Source organism: Rhopalosiphum maidis, chromosome 2 (genome assembly GCF_003676215.2).
Source record: "Rhopalosiphum maidis isolate BTI-1 chromosome 2, ASM367621v3, whole genome shotgun sequence".
NCBI classification, from domain to species: domain Eukaryota; kingdom Metazoa; phylum Arthropoda; class Insecta; order Hemiptera; family Aphididae; genus Rhopalosiphum; species Rhopalosiphum maidis.
Genome location: NC_040878.1, coordinates 23,051,607 through 23,069,975, shown reverse-complemented (window position 1 = coordinate 23,069,975; position 18,369 = coordinate 23,051,607). Strand labels below are relative to the sequence as shown.

The following is an 18,369-nucleotide window of genomic DNA, read 5'->3' as shown; positions in this document are numbered from 1 at the left end:
TATTTTGTATGCATTCCGATGAAAGACCAAACTTTTTTATTGTTCTATACCAAGATTGTCCAAGATGAAATCGAATAAATTTGTATATATTAATAGTGTAGGTATATCCAGTAGTAGACTATATCTGAGTGCAAACTGCCAGGCTATATTATTAGGTTGACGTTGTAAAAGTAAACGCCTATAATATAAGAACTCCTGGTTAAATAATAATATTTAAAAATGTATGAAGCCAAATCAAATATATATTTTTTCAGGAGCCAATTTAAGGGTCGAATTTATATTTACCCAAAATTTGGAGCCAATTCAATGGTAGCCTACTTGGTTAAAAAGACCAAATTAGGTCTATTACAACCTTGACTATATATCTAATAATACTATCAAAATTCGAAACCTATAAAAATGTATAAATAATTTTTGAATTAAATGTAACCTTTTTAATTAAAATAATAGAATAAATTGTTAACATACATACTATATAAGGATAAAATATAAGTAAAAATTCAAATTAAATTATTTTTTTACACTTCTTCAAAAAACGTCTTTTATAGCTTGAAGGTTCAAAATTATAAATTATTCAGCTAATTGCTATAAATAGCTAATGTCTTGCTTAATGGAATGGGAGTGGTATTGTCAATACCATAAATTATTTTCTTGCATTGTATTATTTTTTAGATATTCATAGTAAACATGGATTTTCCACCGTAGAAAATTATTTTTATTTTCAAGTTATAATTATCAAATGAAATGATAAACAAATAAATAACAAAATTAAAAACTAATAAATTACTATTTAATATTAAATACAATTTTATACCTAATAATTTAAAATATTGTCATTTTTACAAAACTTCATTCTCGGCTTTTCGTCCAGTTATTACATTTATCATCTACTAGGTGACAAACTTTTATTGTTTCCCAGTACAAATAATAAATAAGTTAACAAAATATTTACAAATAAATAAGTTGTGTTCAAAGGTAAAGGTAAAGCAGTACCTACCTTATATTTAAAAAAACAAAAGTGATAGTTATTTATAAAATAAAACAATATTTTTGAATTTATTATTAAAAAAATATAATAATACTATTCCAATTGATTTTGTTTGAAGGAATAATAAAATGCTTTTTATACCAGTTACGCCATATAATATTAATTATATTATATATATATTAGTAATATTATGATTTATTCAGATTTCGATTTAGTATTTGTATTTTTGGAATAATTTAAAAAGTATTTAGAAATAGATTTAAATATTTTGCCGATAACAACAAATATAACAACAATAAAAACTAATATTACAGCAATAAGATCCAAGAGATAGTATTGATACCATGGTTGGTTAAGTGCGTAAGATTTTAAATGAGGAGCTCCTTTATGGCGTAGAACATACTCTGTCCAGTATACAACTAAACTTGTTGGTGACATATATCGATCTTTGAATATTTTCGAAGCAGTTTTAGCATTTTTCATGTACCTAGAAAAATACACAGTAAAATGTTTTCAACAATTCAACATTTTAAATATTTAGAAATAAGATGCCTATACTTTTCATTGTTGAGTAGCTTTAAAACATTTTTTAAGAACGTATCCTTTGTTACTGAAAAAATATCCATAGAAATAGTCATTTCTGCATTGACTAAATTGTCAATATTTCTTGCTTGATCACCAAACAAAGGAAATCCAAGAACGGGGACACCACCGTCTATAGCTTCGTATAATCCAGAAATACCTCCATGACTGATGAAGAGTTTCACTTTCGGGTGCACTAATCAATAAGGGTTGAGTATTACAATACGATTTATATCTCGGCAATGTCAATCAATAGAATTTTACAAAGAATTTCACGCTGAGGTAGCCACTTTTTAGTCATCACATTTTTTGGCATTGGTTCTAATTCATCTTCATATTTCAATAACACTCTATGAGGGATTTGTGCGAGAGATTCAATAAATGTTTTTTTAATCTGTTCTGGTAATGAACTCATTTTAATAGTTGAACCAAAAGTGAAATAAACTACACCATGAGGTGATTGTTCGATAAATTCTAGTATATCCTGTAAACAGAAAATATAGCATATTATATGATTTATTCGGATAAAAACAGATGGATTTTTTTGATATTATTAATGCCTATATTATAATATAAAAATATATAAAAAAAATTAAATCGATTTTTATATATCTTGTATAGGTAATTTTCAAATAATATTTTTATAAACCTGAACATTTATATTATTTTTTCACACATAAAACTTATCTATAGTTCTTACTTTTGGTAATTTCTTGGGTGCTTTCAAATGTATTCCACCAATTTCAATGACATTTGACGCAATTGGACTTGCTGGTTCGATTGTGAAATGTCTGTTTACAAATGTCAAAGATGGCGGGATTGGTGCATGCAAATCGTACTCTTGCGGTTCGGTGAATTTTAAAATAAGTTCATTGAATGTGTGTGCGACTGTGCAGTAAACCAAATAAGCAATATTGATTGATTTTTGGGCGAATGTTTTTGGAGTACCAAATTTTGCTATATTAAGGGAAACTACAGCGGGATTGGACATGTGTCCCGTTAATTTACGTTCCATTATACCCATTGTTGGTATTGGCATGATGTATATGAGTGGTAAGTTCAACTTAACGGCGAGGTACGACACGCACTCCGAGAGTATTGGTTCAATTAGAACTATGTCGAAGTCAGAACGCGTACTAGCCAATATCTCTTTCATTTTACTATTTTCATAAACTACATTGCACAGCATTCTACTCATACCTGACATCTCACTAATAACTGTAATTGGATTTCCGTATTTATCTATCATTTCTTTTAGTTGCATGTCCAGTATTCTTACAGATCCCATAGAAGTGTCCACTTCTGTATAGTTTTCACGGTTTCCGTTGGCGAACGGTGTAAACACGGTGATATTGTGTCCATTGTCCACCAACGTCTGGAGAATTGCACTCATAAAGTTCCAGTGACTTTTACCACCTACTGTCTCCACGGCTAATATTCTCGCACCCTCAGCGGGCGTATGTATCCACGAACCAGCAAACGTGTAAATTAATAATAAAAATAAAGGTAAGTACATTGTATTTGATTTTAAAGCCATCATCTGAAGTTTAAATAACGTTTATTACGCACGTTTGAGCTCGAATTGCTACACTGGACGGTTAGCGGTTCAATGTCGTTGGTTTTATTGTGTTAAATGTGTGACGTAACCATTTTGAATCTTGTTATACCTATGTTGAATATTATCATTATAGTAATAAATTTTAAAGTAGGTGTGTTCAGTAGCAGTGATTACACACACATTTGTACGCACTATAATAAGCATGACTACAGTGACGGAGTGGGCTAGCAAAATATAGAAACAGTGCCAGCACGCAAACCTTTTCACTCTAATTATAATTATAGGTTCCGAGATCAGTATTGTATACTTTATAATTTATAGACGATTTTTTATGAGTTTTTCTTACAGTTCTTATAAAATATCGAAAATTTGTAAATTATTTACAATGAAATGTTAGATTTATGTATATTATATAATATTTATTTGGTATACACTGTACAGTATATACTAAACTATACACAATTTAGATTCTTTCATTAATAGTTATGAAAAATAACTTTTTATAATGGTAGAAACATATATAATTGTAGAATTAGAGTGTAAGAACCCGTTCATTTTTTTTAAATTTAGTTTAATATGAAAGTTGAAGTAAACTATAGTTTCTTTATTACAAATCAAAATTATCTTAATATATACAACAATTTACTTAATATAGTTTATAACGTATTTTAGTTTGTCATAAAAAAAAAAAAATAAATAAATAAAATAAAATAAAATCTCCAATTGATGATTCATGATTATTTATTAGTAAATATGTAATGATAATTATGTACATAATATTTCATGTCATTAAATTGTTTAATGAATCGATTTTCTTACTAATCATTTATTGTTTCTTAAAATATCTTTTTCAATATCATTCAGTAGTTAATGAAAACAGGGAATAACTTTTCTGAAGCTATTTAGTTGATTTCAAATAAATGTTGTCATTGGATAGGTCACTGCGATGAATGTGTTGAAATTAAATCTGATGATAAATCACTGCATATGAAAAATGATTACGAACAGTAAATGTATATCAAATTAAATATAGATATCTCTACAATACAGAAGGTTATTCTAATTTAAAATACCTATAGTAATAAAATATGATAATAGTTTAATAATGATTTTATAAATTTATACTGTAGTTCAAAAATAAAAATTAATTGGCGGTCCACTGAAGTTTGCTCAATCATCGATTCAGAACTGGTACAAATCAAGACATGTGTCTGTAGATAAACTTGGTAAAAACAATTTTTTTTTTTAAATTAGCTTTTTAAGTTTTTAATTTGATCGCACTAAAATATTATTATTGTTTATTATCTAACATAGGTTTTATTTTATTTGTTTATTTTAATTTGGCATTGATTTTAATAAATTTGATTCCCTTCTACTCTTGCAATGATTATTATATTTAAGTTATTTACATTATAATTAACTTAATTATAATAGATAAACTAGGTAGTTTTTACGTTAAAAAATGAATTTTAACGAATTACATCAAAAGTGATTACAATTTTTTTAATTCTAGAAATGACAATATTACTTTAGAATCTAAAGTTTAGATACCCGAACAACGATAACGAAAGTTTGCTGAGAACAATTAATAAGTGTTGATTAATTTTTCGCAATGTTAGTATAGTATCCACTATAACTATAGTATAGTACGATTTAATACAAAGTTCAAGTACTTATTATACTAGTTAATACACTATTATAGTACTATATGAACATATATGAACAACATTTAGTAGTAATATAGTAAGTTATTTTCAACTTGTAATAAAAAAGAAGTATAGAAATATTTATTTTATGAACGATTTTATGTTATTGTTTTTTATAATAATTAAAAATATATTAATACATTTTTAAAATTTTAAAAGCAAACAAAAATATTACAAAAGTTATAAATTACAAAAAAAGCAATTATATCCTAGAGATAAAATTGATACTAGAATTTATTAAGTGAGTAGAGTATATTTTTAAATGTGTTGTTCCGTTGTTAAGGATAATCTCTAGGGTGACCATATTTAAAAAACAAATAAAATCAGGACAAAAATAAAAACCATAATATTTTTAAATTAATATTTATTATATTTTTTTTATTGATTTTTAACTGTAAAAAAATATTATGTTTAAACTATTATAGATTAAAATCAAACAAATAAAAACGTTATTTTGAAAAACATAAAATAACATAAATAAAATAAATTTTATACTTTTTAAAATCTTCTCAAATCCTTTATTTGTGTACTTTACTTAAAAAAAAAACTTGCTATTGATGATGATTGTTTTAACATGTCTTTCACTATTTGATGTTTCATACTTTTCTGAAGAACACATTCCAGTATTTATAAAATTATTAATATTTTTTGTCTGATCGACAAATAAATGAAATCCAAGAATTAGGAAACCAGCGTCTAAACCTCATATAACCCTGCAGATATACCTCCTTAGCTGATGAGTAGTATTACTTTTGAGTGCATTGTAAACATTGGAAATTATTATTATAATATAATTAGCGTATAAACGTTTTAAATCGATATCGATATATATTACACAGTATATTGCGCGATGGAAGTCACTTTTCAATAATAACATTGCTAGGCATAGGTTTTAGTTTGTTTTCATGTTTTCATAACATCTAACCATGCGTGGGCTTCTATAAACATTTTTTTTTATGTTTTCCGGCGTCTATTGAAGAAATTTTAAAAATTGAACAAAAAATTATCAAACAAGTTTCACGTTTTATACGTGTATTTTTGTACATTATATATTTTATATATCTAGACAAAATTTCAAAATCTGTGTATAGAAGACAAGACTGCATCCCGATAGTGTACGTAACCAGTTCTCACTATGAAGTTGGATATATGATCGTGAGTACATTGGATTATGTTGTACTATTTTCAGAATTGGTTGTTTTCATACAATTTGCTTATATTTATAGTGAGGTGTCATCAACATCCATTTAAACAATTGGAAAGTATATTAAAAAAAAATTTAATATTCAAAATATCACTTCCCCTTGTTACTTTTAAAGGACACTTTTGGTCTTGTTTTTAGAAAATAATTACGTTTTAATCCCGGTTTTGATGCATGAAAGAAAAATGATGTACACTAAGCAAATTAAAATAATATTTTCACAGATTTATACTGTATTATTGAAATAAAATTTAATTATTATAATTAACAGTTTTTGGATAACGATGAGCGTCAAGTGATTAATAAATGTTAGCAATAACTATTAGTCTATGAAACATGTCATATTGATACAGTATAATAATATTAAGAGCTCGTCCTTTTCAACTATTTATCTCATTGAAAATTTTGTATTTTCAAAATTATATCAAATTTATATTTAAAAAATAAATGTAAAAATTATTACATATTTTTGGAGGTAATTTTTTTTGGTTAAGCCAAAAATCACGTTTTTCTTTTTTGGTCATTTATTAATCTATACGGTTCTATGTGGTTAGTGTACTATAATAATGATGATGTAATTACAATAATATTATATTGTGTCGTATAAGATTTTTTTTTTGTGTAGACATATAGCGACAGATGTTCGGAAAAGTTATACGAGATTTTTTGAACGCATACGAGCCGCTGAAAGAATACTTGGAGATTTATGAAACGTCTGAGGATGGTAGACGAGTGTATAATGATTGTTTAGAAGCAACTAACAAGTATTTTCCTCAATACTTAGTCGAGCTCAAAGGAATGGCCACCGGCGCTGATGTTTCATTTCATAAGGTACGCGAAAAAAAATATATGCTAGGATATTATAACGATTAATTGTGTAATGATTGATATATTTATAGCTTTTCCTCATTCATTTGGAGTCCAAATAACTATCTTTATATTTTAATATTTTTACCTTTTTGAGTGGTGGTTCATCAACATTTTGAGTAGTATCCAAATTATGTTTTTTTGTAATATTTGAGTTATGACTATCAGAAGTCGATGTATTGTATGGTCGTTTGGAAAAGTTCGTCATTTTCGACTGTTTACTCATATTAGAAATATTTTATTATAATAAATAAAGTCAAATAAAGATGAAGTGTATACAAATGTAAAAAACAATATAAAAATGCAACTTTACAACGGCGCACAGCACGGTGATGTTAACGATGAACTGTGACATAAATATATAATATTATAATATGTACACTGCGGCCGCGGCCTTATCTTAGGTTGATAGTTGATAATCTATTATCGACGTTTATTATAGATGCTTTAATAGACGTCATAGAGTAAAAAAAGTGAACATTTGATATTTGATGTGTTGTACGTTAAAAACATTTTAATGTTATATTTTTGACTGTTGTCATCGTTGCAGTTTATCGGGCACAATGAAGACATCCTGAGTGCGACGATAAATCGTTTTTATATTGTTAGCGTTCACATCAAGCCGAAAGGCGAAGAAGGCGGTGAGATATTTTCAGTAAGAGAAGAGAAATGGGTAGCAACAACTTACGCCGGATCGCTGCCTGGATATGCGAGTGGTTATAATTTCCATGGATTGGTGTTTACAATCAATACGATATTTGCGAAAAAACTCAACAATAAACAAATACGTGAGTTTCTACTTTAACCCTACAGCTTTACGGCCAAAGAGACCGGGCTTTTAGAATTTTGTTCATTGCTTCAAAAATACGAAATATTAATTTAACCCAACCCTAGGTACCTTATAATTAGGTGATAACCTAAAATTAGATACAACTTCTAATTGTATAGAATTTGATGTCCGTACTATAGAATAAGGGTTCAAAGTTCATATTAAAAAAAAAACTGTCTAAAAGACTGTGTGCGTGGTATACTGATTACTGTGTATAACCTTACATGTCATAACATTTATATGAAAGTTTAATTTGTTTATATTATTAGTAAGTATCAATAAAAGCATTTGACAACTTTTTTTGTTTATTTAAGAGCAATAAAATAATGATTATTACAATTTATCGAGTTTAAATTGATATATTTCAATACACGGTCAAAAAAACCATGTGCGTAGAATCACTTTGAATATTTTTAATGCGCGTAATATAGGGTTAACAGTGATCCAAATGTGACGCACAATATACCAATAGTTAAGACGCTAAAAGTTGTAAATCACAAATCATGAGCAACAGATTTTTTGAGTCCAGGTTTGCTTCATCTATATGCCTGATACATACATACATAATTACAAATGCAGAGTTAACTTAAGTAAAATAAAAAATGTAATACAATAATTATAAGAACGCATCCTGATATATATTATTTAATATTATATAATTGTGAAAATGTGATAATAAAAATTACTGGGAAAAAAATTATTGTGAGTTATGTTTGTGTTTTTGGGGTAAATATTTTAAAATACGTATCAACTATTTTTCTGATATATTATAATCGTATAATATACGATATACACATAATATAAAATATTATATTATATGCACTTGAATAATTGACTTGAATTGAATAGAAAAAAATTGTATTTAAAAATAGTAAAATATGATAGCTTATAACATGTAATATTAGAGAAAACGATAAATATATCCTTAATAATTTATCTTATAAATTCAAAAAACTGTTTTGTTATAAAAAATCGTATAATTTTTGGCTTCTTAGTTATTAATATGTATTATTAATGCGTACTTATACTAGCTGTTAAGGTCATATAACTTTGAAACTGCATGTTTAAATTCTACATAACTGAAAATTTATGCAGAATAATTACTTCAATATGCTTTAGTAATGTAATAAAAGTGTTTGCAAACGATGATCCTGCTAAGTTTAAAAAAAAAAAATAATGTGTGTCACGGCGTAACATATAGGCAATATAGGTGCATATCTGTGTTCAAGAGCAAAAACGTTTAACTCGATTAAATGTTTAAATCAAGGTTTGCAAACGTTATAATATTTAACAAAAAAAAATTGAAATTTGTAAACGTAATTATAACGGAAATCGATAAAAATAATTAAGTAAATAACACAAAACAAATCATAACGATTAACAAAATATATGATATTATATCATTAAACAAAACGTTATATAATATAGTATAATTAAACGAAATAATTTCCAATTATTAAATAGTTTTAAATTAAAATACTGTCTTCATGGAAATATTTATTCTACTCGATTTATTTTTGCTCAATCCAAGAATTAATTTTATCCCGTATCCGGCCCATTCCTGCATTAGATATTATTTGAAATTTAATATGTACTAATAGGATAATAAATTGTATTTCCAATAACTAATAATAATAATTCAACTATTGAGTTAAGTTTACTCAGAATATTGTTCAGATATCGGATGTTTGTCAAATTGTGGCCTGTGTATTTTTGAAACAGGCACCTACGTAAAACCGTTTTAAGTTTTAATTCTAAATAACGATAAATGCAAAAGCTGTATAACGTTTTAATTCTGAATAACAATAATGCAAAATTTGTACAACGTATTTTTAATAACGTATTTTTTGTGCAAATGCAAACCCTGGTTTAAATGGAATTTTTCGTGCATAATAATATTGGTTTTTTGTTTTAAACATAAGTGTGGATGTTTTGGTTTTATACTGTTAAGAGTTTACATAAACGATCAAATAAATAAATAATTATAATATTTAAGTCATAAATTATCATAATTTATTGTCGTAACTCTCATATTAGAAGTATTGTTACTTTATGTATTTTTTTATAATTTATTTCACACCAATAGTTTTATAAAAATAAGTACATATAGCTATCATATAATATTTGATTTAAGAGATTTTCAGTGTTTCCTTATACATATATTGGTGCATTTGAAATTAAATTTGCATTTATAATTTTTTTTTAACGTTCTTATATTCATGTTTTATCAAAGTGTTGTCACACTCAACCATACGTTTCAGCTCGAGGGTTTCTGACGCGAGCTTTGTTAGCTTCTAAGAAACAGAAATGAAATTCAAGAAATCCTGACCTGTAGCTGGTACAACGGACGCATTTTACGTTAGTGCCGGTTTCCTCGGCGGAAGTAGGTATAGCCGAATTTTCTATTCAATCTAAATGACTCCGTTGGAAACCAAACCTATGTCTGAAGTTATCGTTGTGCCGATAAAAACCGAATCTACGTCCTTTTACATAAACAAGTGACCAATTGTTATATAATATTATAATATACGTAACACATGATATAAATATTTTAAATCGATGAAAATATATTTTAACAAAATGGTTTTTCATTTCAGATCAATCTGAAATTTTGTACTTATTGTTAAGGTTTTAGATTCCGAGAGAAATTATGAATTCAAGTATTAAATTTATAATGAGTCATTATTGTGTTGTGTTGTATTTTTTGTGTGCATGGCGTCACTTTTAAGTATTAGAAGCTGTAAAAAGTTACATTTTAAATTTTCGAAGTGGTTTTGAGTAACGAATTGTATATAGTTGGAACTTTGGGCACACATTTTTCATTATTTATCAAAATAATTGGGAAAAACTAGAAAAATATAATTGAAAAACTTAAATATACACATAACATTTATTTCAGACAAATTTTTTTATTTAAATTCAAAATATGAACTAAAGGAATCTTGAAATTTGACACCATTATGAAAACTATAATTTTCTATTTATACTAAAATTTTAAATTTCAAAATATTTAGACTAATTTTAAGGTATTGCTAATAGAAAAAATAAATTACTAATAAATCATATAAATAAATGTATTATAAAATATTTTGAGAAATGGAGTTATACTCCATCACTGCTTAGATTCGTTTTGGTACATAATGAATTATTATTGAATTACAATATAACACATATCTTAAAGTTATTAGTGTTATTACTAAATTAAAATATGTACACTCAATTCCTAAATATTACACAGTAGAGCATGTTCTTCTTTTTTTATTATCTTTTCTCGCGCAACACTTATTTATAGAATACAATTTTATATTTTGTTGATAGATTATAATATTCAGATTACGAGGAATTAAAAGAATCTGGTTGGCAGAGGAGTGTAGCCAGAGAAAAAACTTTCGAGGAATTAATGCTACAGAAACCAATCACGAGCTTGTCAGACATTTTGAGAATATTAGGATCTACTCGTGGCGGAGAGTGGCAAATTTTTAGGGACAGACCTAACGATTTTGTTAACACTATTAATCTCGGTAAATTAAAAATATATATATATATATATATATATATATATATATATATATTTGTATTAAAAATTGACTAAAATATGATCGTTGTTGATCATAACCACATTGAAGAATTGCAATTTTCTTCTATTGATAAGGAATAATTATCTAACATTTTAGATTTTGAGTGATTCTATACAATGATGTGTATATTTTTTTTTAATCTGAACACGTTTTTCATGCCAGAAAAATAATTTTTAATATTTTATGTTTTTTAGTAACAAAATAAATCTAATTCACACTTTGGAGGGTCAACAGCAAATATTCTCAATACCTATATAATAAAATTTATTTATAAATTATTTGAAGTCTTTGATTGTTTTTATAAATGTTGTGCTGATCAATTTTGGTTTTTAAGTTAAAAATCTTAAAAACTCATGTTCATTGTATCGTACGTACTATGATGAAGTATTTTTATAATTTAAAAAAACATTTTTTGTAGTGAACTAGGGACTTGTGGAATTTGAGTCCTTTCGTTATAACGTTTATTATTATCTATTCTGTACGATAAAATTTTCAAAATTTTTTCGATTAATTTAATGCTTCCTTTAATTGGTTCTACGGAACATCGGTATTGACTATTAACTTGTATGTTAATAACAGTTAGATATATTTACGTGATTTATTTTCAGATTTTAATTAGTCTAACATTTATGTATATGTATACTGTATTATTAATAGAAAAATAAATTAATAGTTGCAATTCGTAATATAAATATATATTTACAGCGATTAATTGTAATATATTTATTATTAATAATATTGTTTTTTTTTTTTATTGAAAGAAATTGTTATCAGTGCATTAAAATGTATAGTATAGTTATAGTACACAGTACACCCTAATATCTGTTACTACAGTAAAAAAATACTGTGTCTATTATAAACTCATTATCTTATCCGTATTTTTATTGACCACCTGTTTTACGTATTTTTTTGTACACAATGTACAGACTATCTATTTTTATCTTGCTAGATACAATATACTTATTATTTAGAGTTATTGTATTTCATTCGCAACTCAAACAAAGTTATTCCTTTTAGCAGTGACATTAATTTTTCTAAATGTATTCAGAATTTTCCTATAAGAATCATGAAATATTTTTGTAATATTTTAATTTACCTATATTACTTATATCATTAAACTTATTTTGTATTAATTAATACATTTAAGTATAATAGTTAATATTTTTTTTTTTTATTTTTACCAGGCGTTTTCGATTTTACCGAAAAAACGTGGACGATATGGACAAATAATCCATTGACTAATCCTCCAATTTTATGATTGTCATTAAAATTCACGACTTTCATCAGTCCTACTACGGATTTGAGATATGAGAATCAATCCAGTGTTCGAAGAATTCTATCAGGTGTTTCTGATATTTATAAAAATAGTTTATAGAAGTTTAAAAATATGTTTGACATAACATTAAATTAATACAAATTTAAAATTTGAGTATTACAAAGACAATATGTTTTTAATATCTTATAATTATTGGAGTATAATATTATAGGGCTAATTATAATCTATTAACTAATTGTTTTTAATATCTGATATTTATATTTTGTTTCTAAATAAAAATTGTTGCATGATATTAATTTATTTTTTTCTTGTTAACTGACTTATTACAAAGTAAAATTCAATATTAGATTAACAAAACAAAACTAATAACTAAGTTACAAGTTGTACTAAATAAAAAAATTAGGACATCACATTGTATAATAAATTAGTCGTAACAATATTATTTTATTTTAATAATTAATATTGAAGAGTTAAGTATGTAACTGAGGGATGAATGAATTATACAAAATAAACGGAAGTCTCTAATATTATTAGCATTAATTTTAAAGCTTATAAGACTGAATATATAAGAATCATCAATTTTATTATTTATTATTTAATATGTTTTTAAAAAAAAATAATATAAAATTTTTAGTTTAATTAAAATATATATATATACACGTGAGTTATTTCATATTCATATACAAATCTCAATAAAGACTTAAATTAATGTAAATTAGTTGATTTTAATTTTATAATTATTTATAACTTAATAAGTAAGTATGCATGTTACAGTATCGTGGTTTATAACTTTGTATTATGTTAATGCAATCAAATACAAAAAAATCTCGAGTTTAATGTTGGGCAACAAGGTTTTGTTTAAACATTCCTATATTTTATATTTAAATGTATTTAATTTCCATAGAATAATTTTCATATCATTGGGCTGGCAAGAATTCCCTAAATTACATCAATTTGCACTTAAGACTGTAGGACCTGAGATTGGAAATACGTATTATATACAATTGAAAAAAACCTATTGCTCGTGAAAAGCTATGGTAGTAAGAAGAAGAACTGTCTGTATTTCTATGTTATACATTTTGGAATTATATAAAAAGTTAAGTAGCATTAAATATGTGAAAGTAGCTCAAAAACAATAGCTAATAGTCGTAATACAGTTCTAGTTAACATATATTAACTTATCGATTCTTATCACGTACATTTATCACGGCGTTTTGAGTAGGCAATTTAAGGTTATGATAATAATCATATTAATTATTATTCATTTGTATAATAGAAAATATTAATGATTTTCTATAATTTATGTGTGAATCAAATTTTAGTAATTTGAAAATTCTTATGGTATTAAAGGAAAACATTTCGATTTTGTGCAATGATAATTATGAGTAATTTCGTGTGTTGCTTATGTTTGTCTTTAATTGTTTTTTTGATGCAGCATAGAAGTGAGATTAAAATATGTGATATGACATATTATTATATTATACAATGAGACTTATTGCGATTGGTGCGATAATTGTTCTAGTTTTTTAAGTTTTCATTTTTACAGGCTATTCTGTGTAATTTTGCCAAAAATGAAACGTATTATTATTATGTTAATCTCACATAATAATTGTTTTTGCTTTTCAACCATCCATATACGAAATTTGTCGTACTTTCCTATCTATTTTGTTGAAGTGCTTTTAGCGCGGTAAAAAAATATAATTAGTGCGAATATGTTTTACGTCTATATCATTTAATAAAAATTATAATATAGTTATTTATATATATATATATATATATATCATAATTATTACAATTATAATAAAACAGAGCAAAGATCCACAAAGATCATGTAAAGTTTTTTTAAATTCTTCTTAAAGGAAAATTCTAATAAAATATTTTGGAAGTTCCATATTTTTTATAAACTTTCTCGATAAGAAGTTGTGATGGTAAATCAAAAAAAACACAACGACAACAAATAATTCTAAGATATCATATAAATGACCTAATTGTTTAGTAACAAAGTTAATTACAATAAAAAAAAATAAATACAAATATGTCTTGAATATATAGAAAAATTAAATCAGAATTCGATTTTAAACAATATAAAAACAAACAACGAAAATCAATTCAATGTATGTATTTCATGCTTGTAAAAGCCTTGATTATAGAATATTAAAATCGCATTTAACAAAACGCAAGTTAATTGTGTTTGTAATTAACTCGATTGTTTGGTAAATTGTCTTAATCTTTTACTACAATATTATAGCTGTTAAACTAAAACGTCTTGTACAGAAAAAATATTGTATTTTTCATTTCTAAGTCTTTTTAATAAATTATTTCATATTGCGCAATAAAAAAAATATCAACCATAAAATATTTTAACTAAAATAGCTTTTGTAGTTTTTTTTTTTTTAATTCGTATACAATATACATACTAAATATTCTAAAAAATTACGAAGACGATATAATAATAACATTTATAATAAGTTAAAATATTCTGATTTCATATACATTGAGAAATCACATTAAGTACACATAACTTAAAAATCTATTTTTTTCCCTAAAAGTGTCATGAACAAATCGGTTTTTTTTAAAAGATATTTTTAATAACTTATTCTTAGCCTTTTCCTTAAATTTATATAATATATTATTCTATTTATGTCTTACTGATACATAAATATATATATATATATTGATCCTAATAAAAACAAAAACATTATCGTCATTACAAATTTGTAGTCCCTAAATAATAACAATGCAAATCAAGTTTGGAATATTTATTTTAAATTACACCTGTTATCTAATGGTTTTAATTTAGTACATTCATATTTAAATTGTTGGCTATCCATTGATCTTATTTAAACTACTGTCACAAGCATTTATAATTTTGACTATTATTAAAACGATTTCACAACAAATGTTTGAAAACAAAATGAGATAATTTAGTTATTTTGTAAATTGTCTTAAACGAATTATTGTGCTTATTGTAGCGTTGAAATTATTAACAACCTATCTCTTGTTGGTATTTATTATTATTTTTTAGCTCACCGTGGACAAAATTTCACCAATCAAACTATGCTTTGTTCAAATTATATACAGCCATGCCTAAATTTCAGTTAATTTATAATGTTTTGTGACTGAAATAAGTAGTAAATACATTTTCTATACCTACTAATTTAGATAATAGTGTATTATAATTTTTAAATATTCAAATTTATTTATTTTATGCCAACCTATGTAATATTATATTATTGGTAAATGAAAACTTATTTTCTCGCATTTGAAAAAATACCAATTTCAATACTTTGTCAAAGACAAGTGGATAAATTAAATTTTTATAGTAGATAATATTGCTTATGTATATACATTTAATCGTTTAGTTAGCAAAAATATTTTTCAAACTGTGTTTAAGTCTCCATCCGCCTAATAATTCGCCGAAAATACGTCATACGCAGTTTTACATTTAGTCGGTTGCAAGCGTATAAAGATAATATCTAGTTATTATACTAATTATATACATTTTCATATAATAATTATCTGAGTAGAGCTGTAATTTGCGTGAACTTCGTACGGGTATTCTGGTACTAAAAATTCTAAATGTATTAAGAGAAAATGTGATAAAACAGAAATATCCAGAAATAACGAGGAAATAACGAGGAAAAAAATATAACATAGGAAATTCGTGTAAATAAATTTGATCGGAGACGATTTGTCATCTGCATGCGTATGTATGTGTACAGTGCGTATGCCTTGTGCTTTTTATATTACTCCTGTTGATGAGCTGTTATAAAAAAAAAAAAATCGCTTTTTTCGCATAAGGTCAGGCACTCAGGCATACGTTTAATTAGGAGCAAACCGGATTTATAATATTACAGTGTTAACACTGTTTATAGTGGTTTTGTAGTAGAGTTGAACCTTGATCATAAACTTTATTGCGTGACGTACGTAGTCCTTGAATGTACAAATTTCTTTGCGTTGATTAAACTATACTCCGTGTATGTACTGTATATAGAGATCCAGAGATTATTAAAATCGCGTTAAACTATGATAATAACATAACAAAATCATCTTCACTATTACTTTATGATCAAATAGCAATATCGTACGTTGACCGATATTTTATTGAATCCGCGGCTATATATTCTAAGACACTGATTAACACAAGAGTTGATGTTAAATCAAAATGTCAATAAATTTGTACATACTTTACTGTAAAAATGTATAACGTTAAATCAAATTATTAATTATAATATGTTTTAGTTCAATACTTTATTTTTTAATTTCTTTTTGGACCGGTAGAATAAATTATTTTGTTATTTAAAAAATAAAAATAAATATAAAAATTGTATTTGTTTGCTAGAACATCATTATTTTGATCAGATAAAAAATCATTAAAAATTCATTTAAAAATAAAGTCACGATTTAGAATACGAAATGCGTCATTTTGTTATTTGCTAAAATTTCAAACGATTTTATATGCACCATTAATGGCGTTTAAAAATAAAATATATTTATATACGACATTATAGAAACGTTATTTTCTGATTCCCGATAAAAATGTAATGTTATTTATTGCGTTGCATTATTTTTACGTACAATTAATGCATTCATCATTCATCGTAGCTTAAGTTAAACAGTTAAAGTTGTATTTTTTTAAAACGAGTTTCGTATATTTTAATAACAGATTTTTGTTCATAAGTAGTATGAATTGCCAATAGGAAATTGCGAAAAGATGAGATATTATCTGCGTTTTACACATAGTGCTAAACAATTTTTCAACAACAATCATATTAGATATACGTTCTAATTTACAAAATTCTATAGTATAAAAATGCATTTATGAAAATGTAAATACTGTATGTAGGAACGTTAAAAAGTTTTGAAATTACTTGTGTTATCTTAAAAGTCGAGACCTCTAGTCTTCTTATAAACACCTATAGCATTAGAATTGTTGAATTATATATATTTGAATTTGAATAATATTATATATGTAATATTTTAATTTTTTTAAATACGTATTTCTTCTACTAGAAAAAAACCGTCTTAGAATACTACTCATTGAAATTCATCCATGACGTGGGCAATATGCATGTTTACATTTAAATATCTAAATATTTTTATGATTTTTTTTTTTGGTACTTTATACGTATAATATTTAATTAGCATAAATTATAAGTATAAATTTATGGAGTTTCAGAAATTTAAAATTACTACGTACAGTTGTTGTGTAAACTTGTATGTAGAATGTGCCTAATATAATTTTGTAACAATGACGAAAAAAAAACTAATTCAAATAAAATTACTTTAAGATATTTTAATAATTATAATTTTTGAAATATTGAAATTCAAAATTGATTGATTCATATGGTTACCTTGAACTTATATTTATGTTAATCATAATAAATTAATAAAGTTATGGACTTTTCACGCGTTAAAAAAAATGCACGTAACAAATATTATTGTGTGGACATTTGCACGCCGGTACTACCTCGTTAACAATGTAAAATTACGCCACATTGTGTCTTTAAGAGCGAGATGTTTAACTGTATTTTGTATCGTACACCAGTCTACCGACTAAAATTTAAAGCATTGAAAGTTTCTTTTCGAATATATTATAATGAAATTTAATAACATTTAACTCCAAAAACATTGAAATAAAATAAAATAAATAATTAATATTATAATACCGCACGTAGTCTAACGTAGAAAAAATGTTTAAAATAATTTTTGAACAATAGTAACAACTCAAAAAAGGTTATTAATAGGGACAAACAGAATGGAACACCGTATTCATCTTGAGTT

General features: G+C 25.2%; 1 protein-coding gene and 1 pseudogene across 1 annotated transcript; one reads left to right on the top strand and one right to left on the bottom strand.

Annotated features, from left to right (window-relative positions):
- Positions 1 to 1,183: 1,183 nt before the first annotated feature.
- LOC113551960 (UDP-glucuronosyltransferase 2B2-like) lies at positions 1,184 to 3,180 on the bottom strand. Its single transcript, XM_026954568.1, has 4 exons — positions 2,271 to 3,180; positions 1,835 to 2,054; positions 1,547 to 1,766; positions 1,184 to 1,475 (listed from the first exon to the last, which is right to left on the bottom strand). Exons 1-4 carry the CDS (start codon positions 3,108 to 3,110, stop codon positions 1,184 to 1,186), a joined length of 1,572 nt encoding a protein of 523 aa, XP_026810369.1. The 5' UTR covers positions 3,111 to 3,180.
- A 453-nt stretch (positions 3,181 to 3,633) lies between these two features.
- LOC113551126 lies at positions 3,634 to 12,702 on the top strand (annotated as a pseudogene).
- The last annotated feature ends 5,667 nt before the right edge of the window (positions 12,703 to 18,369 follow it).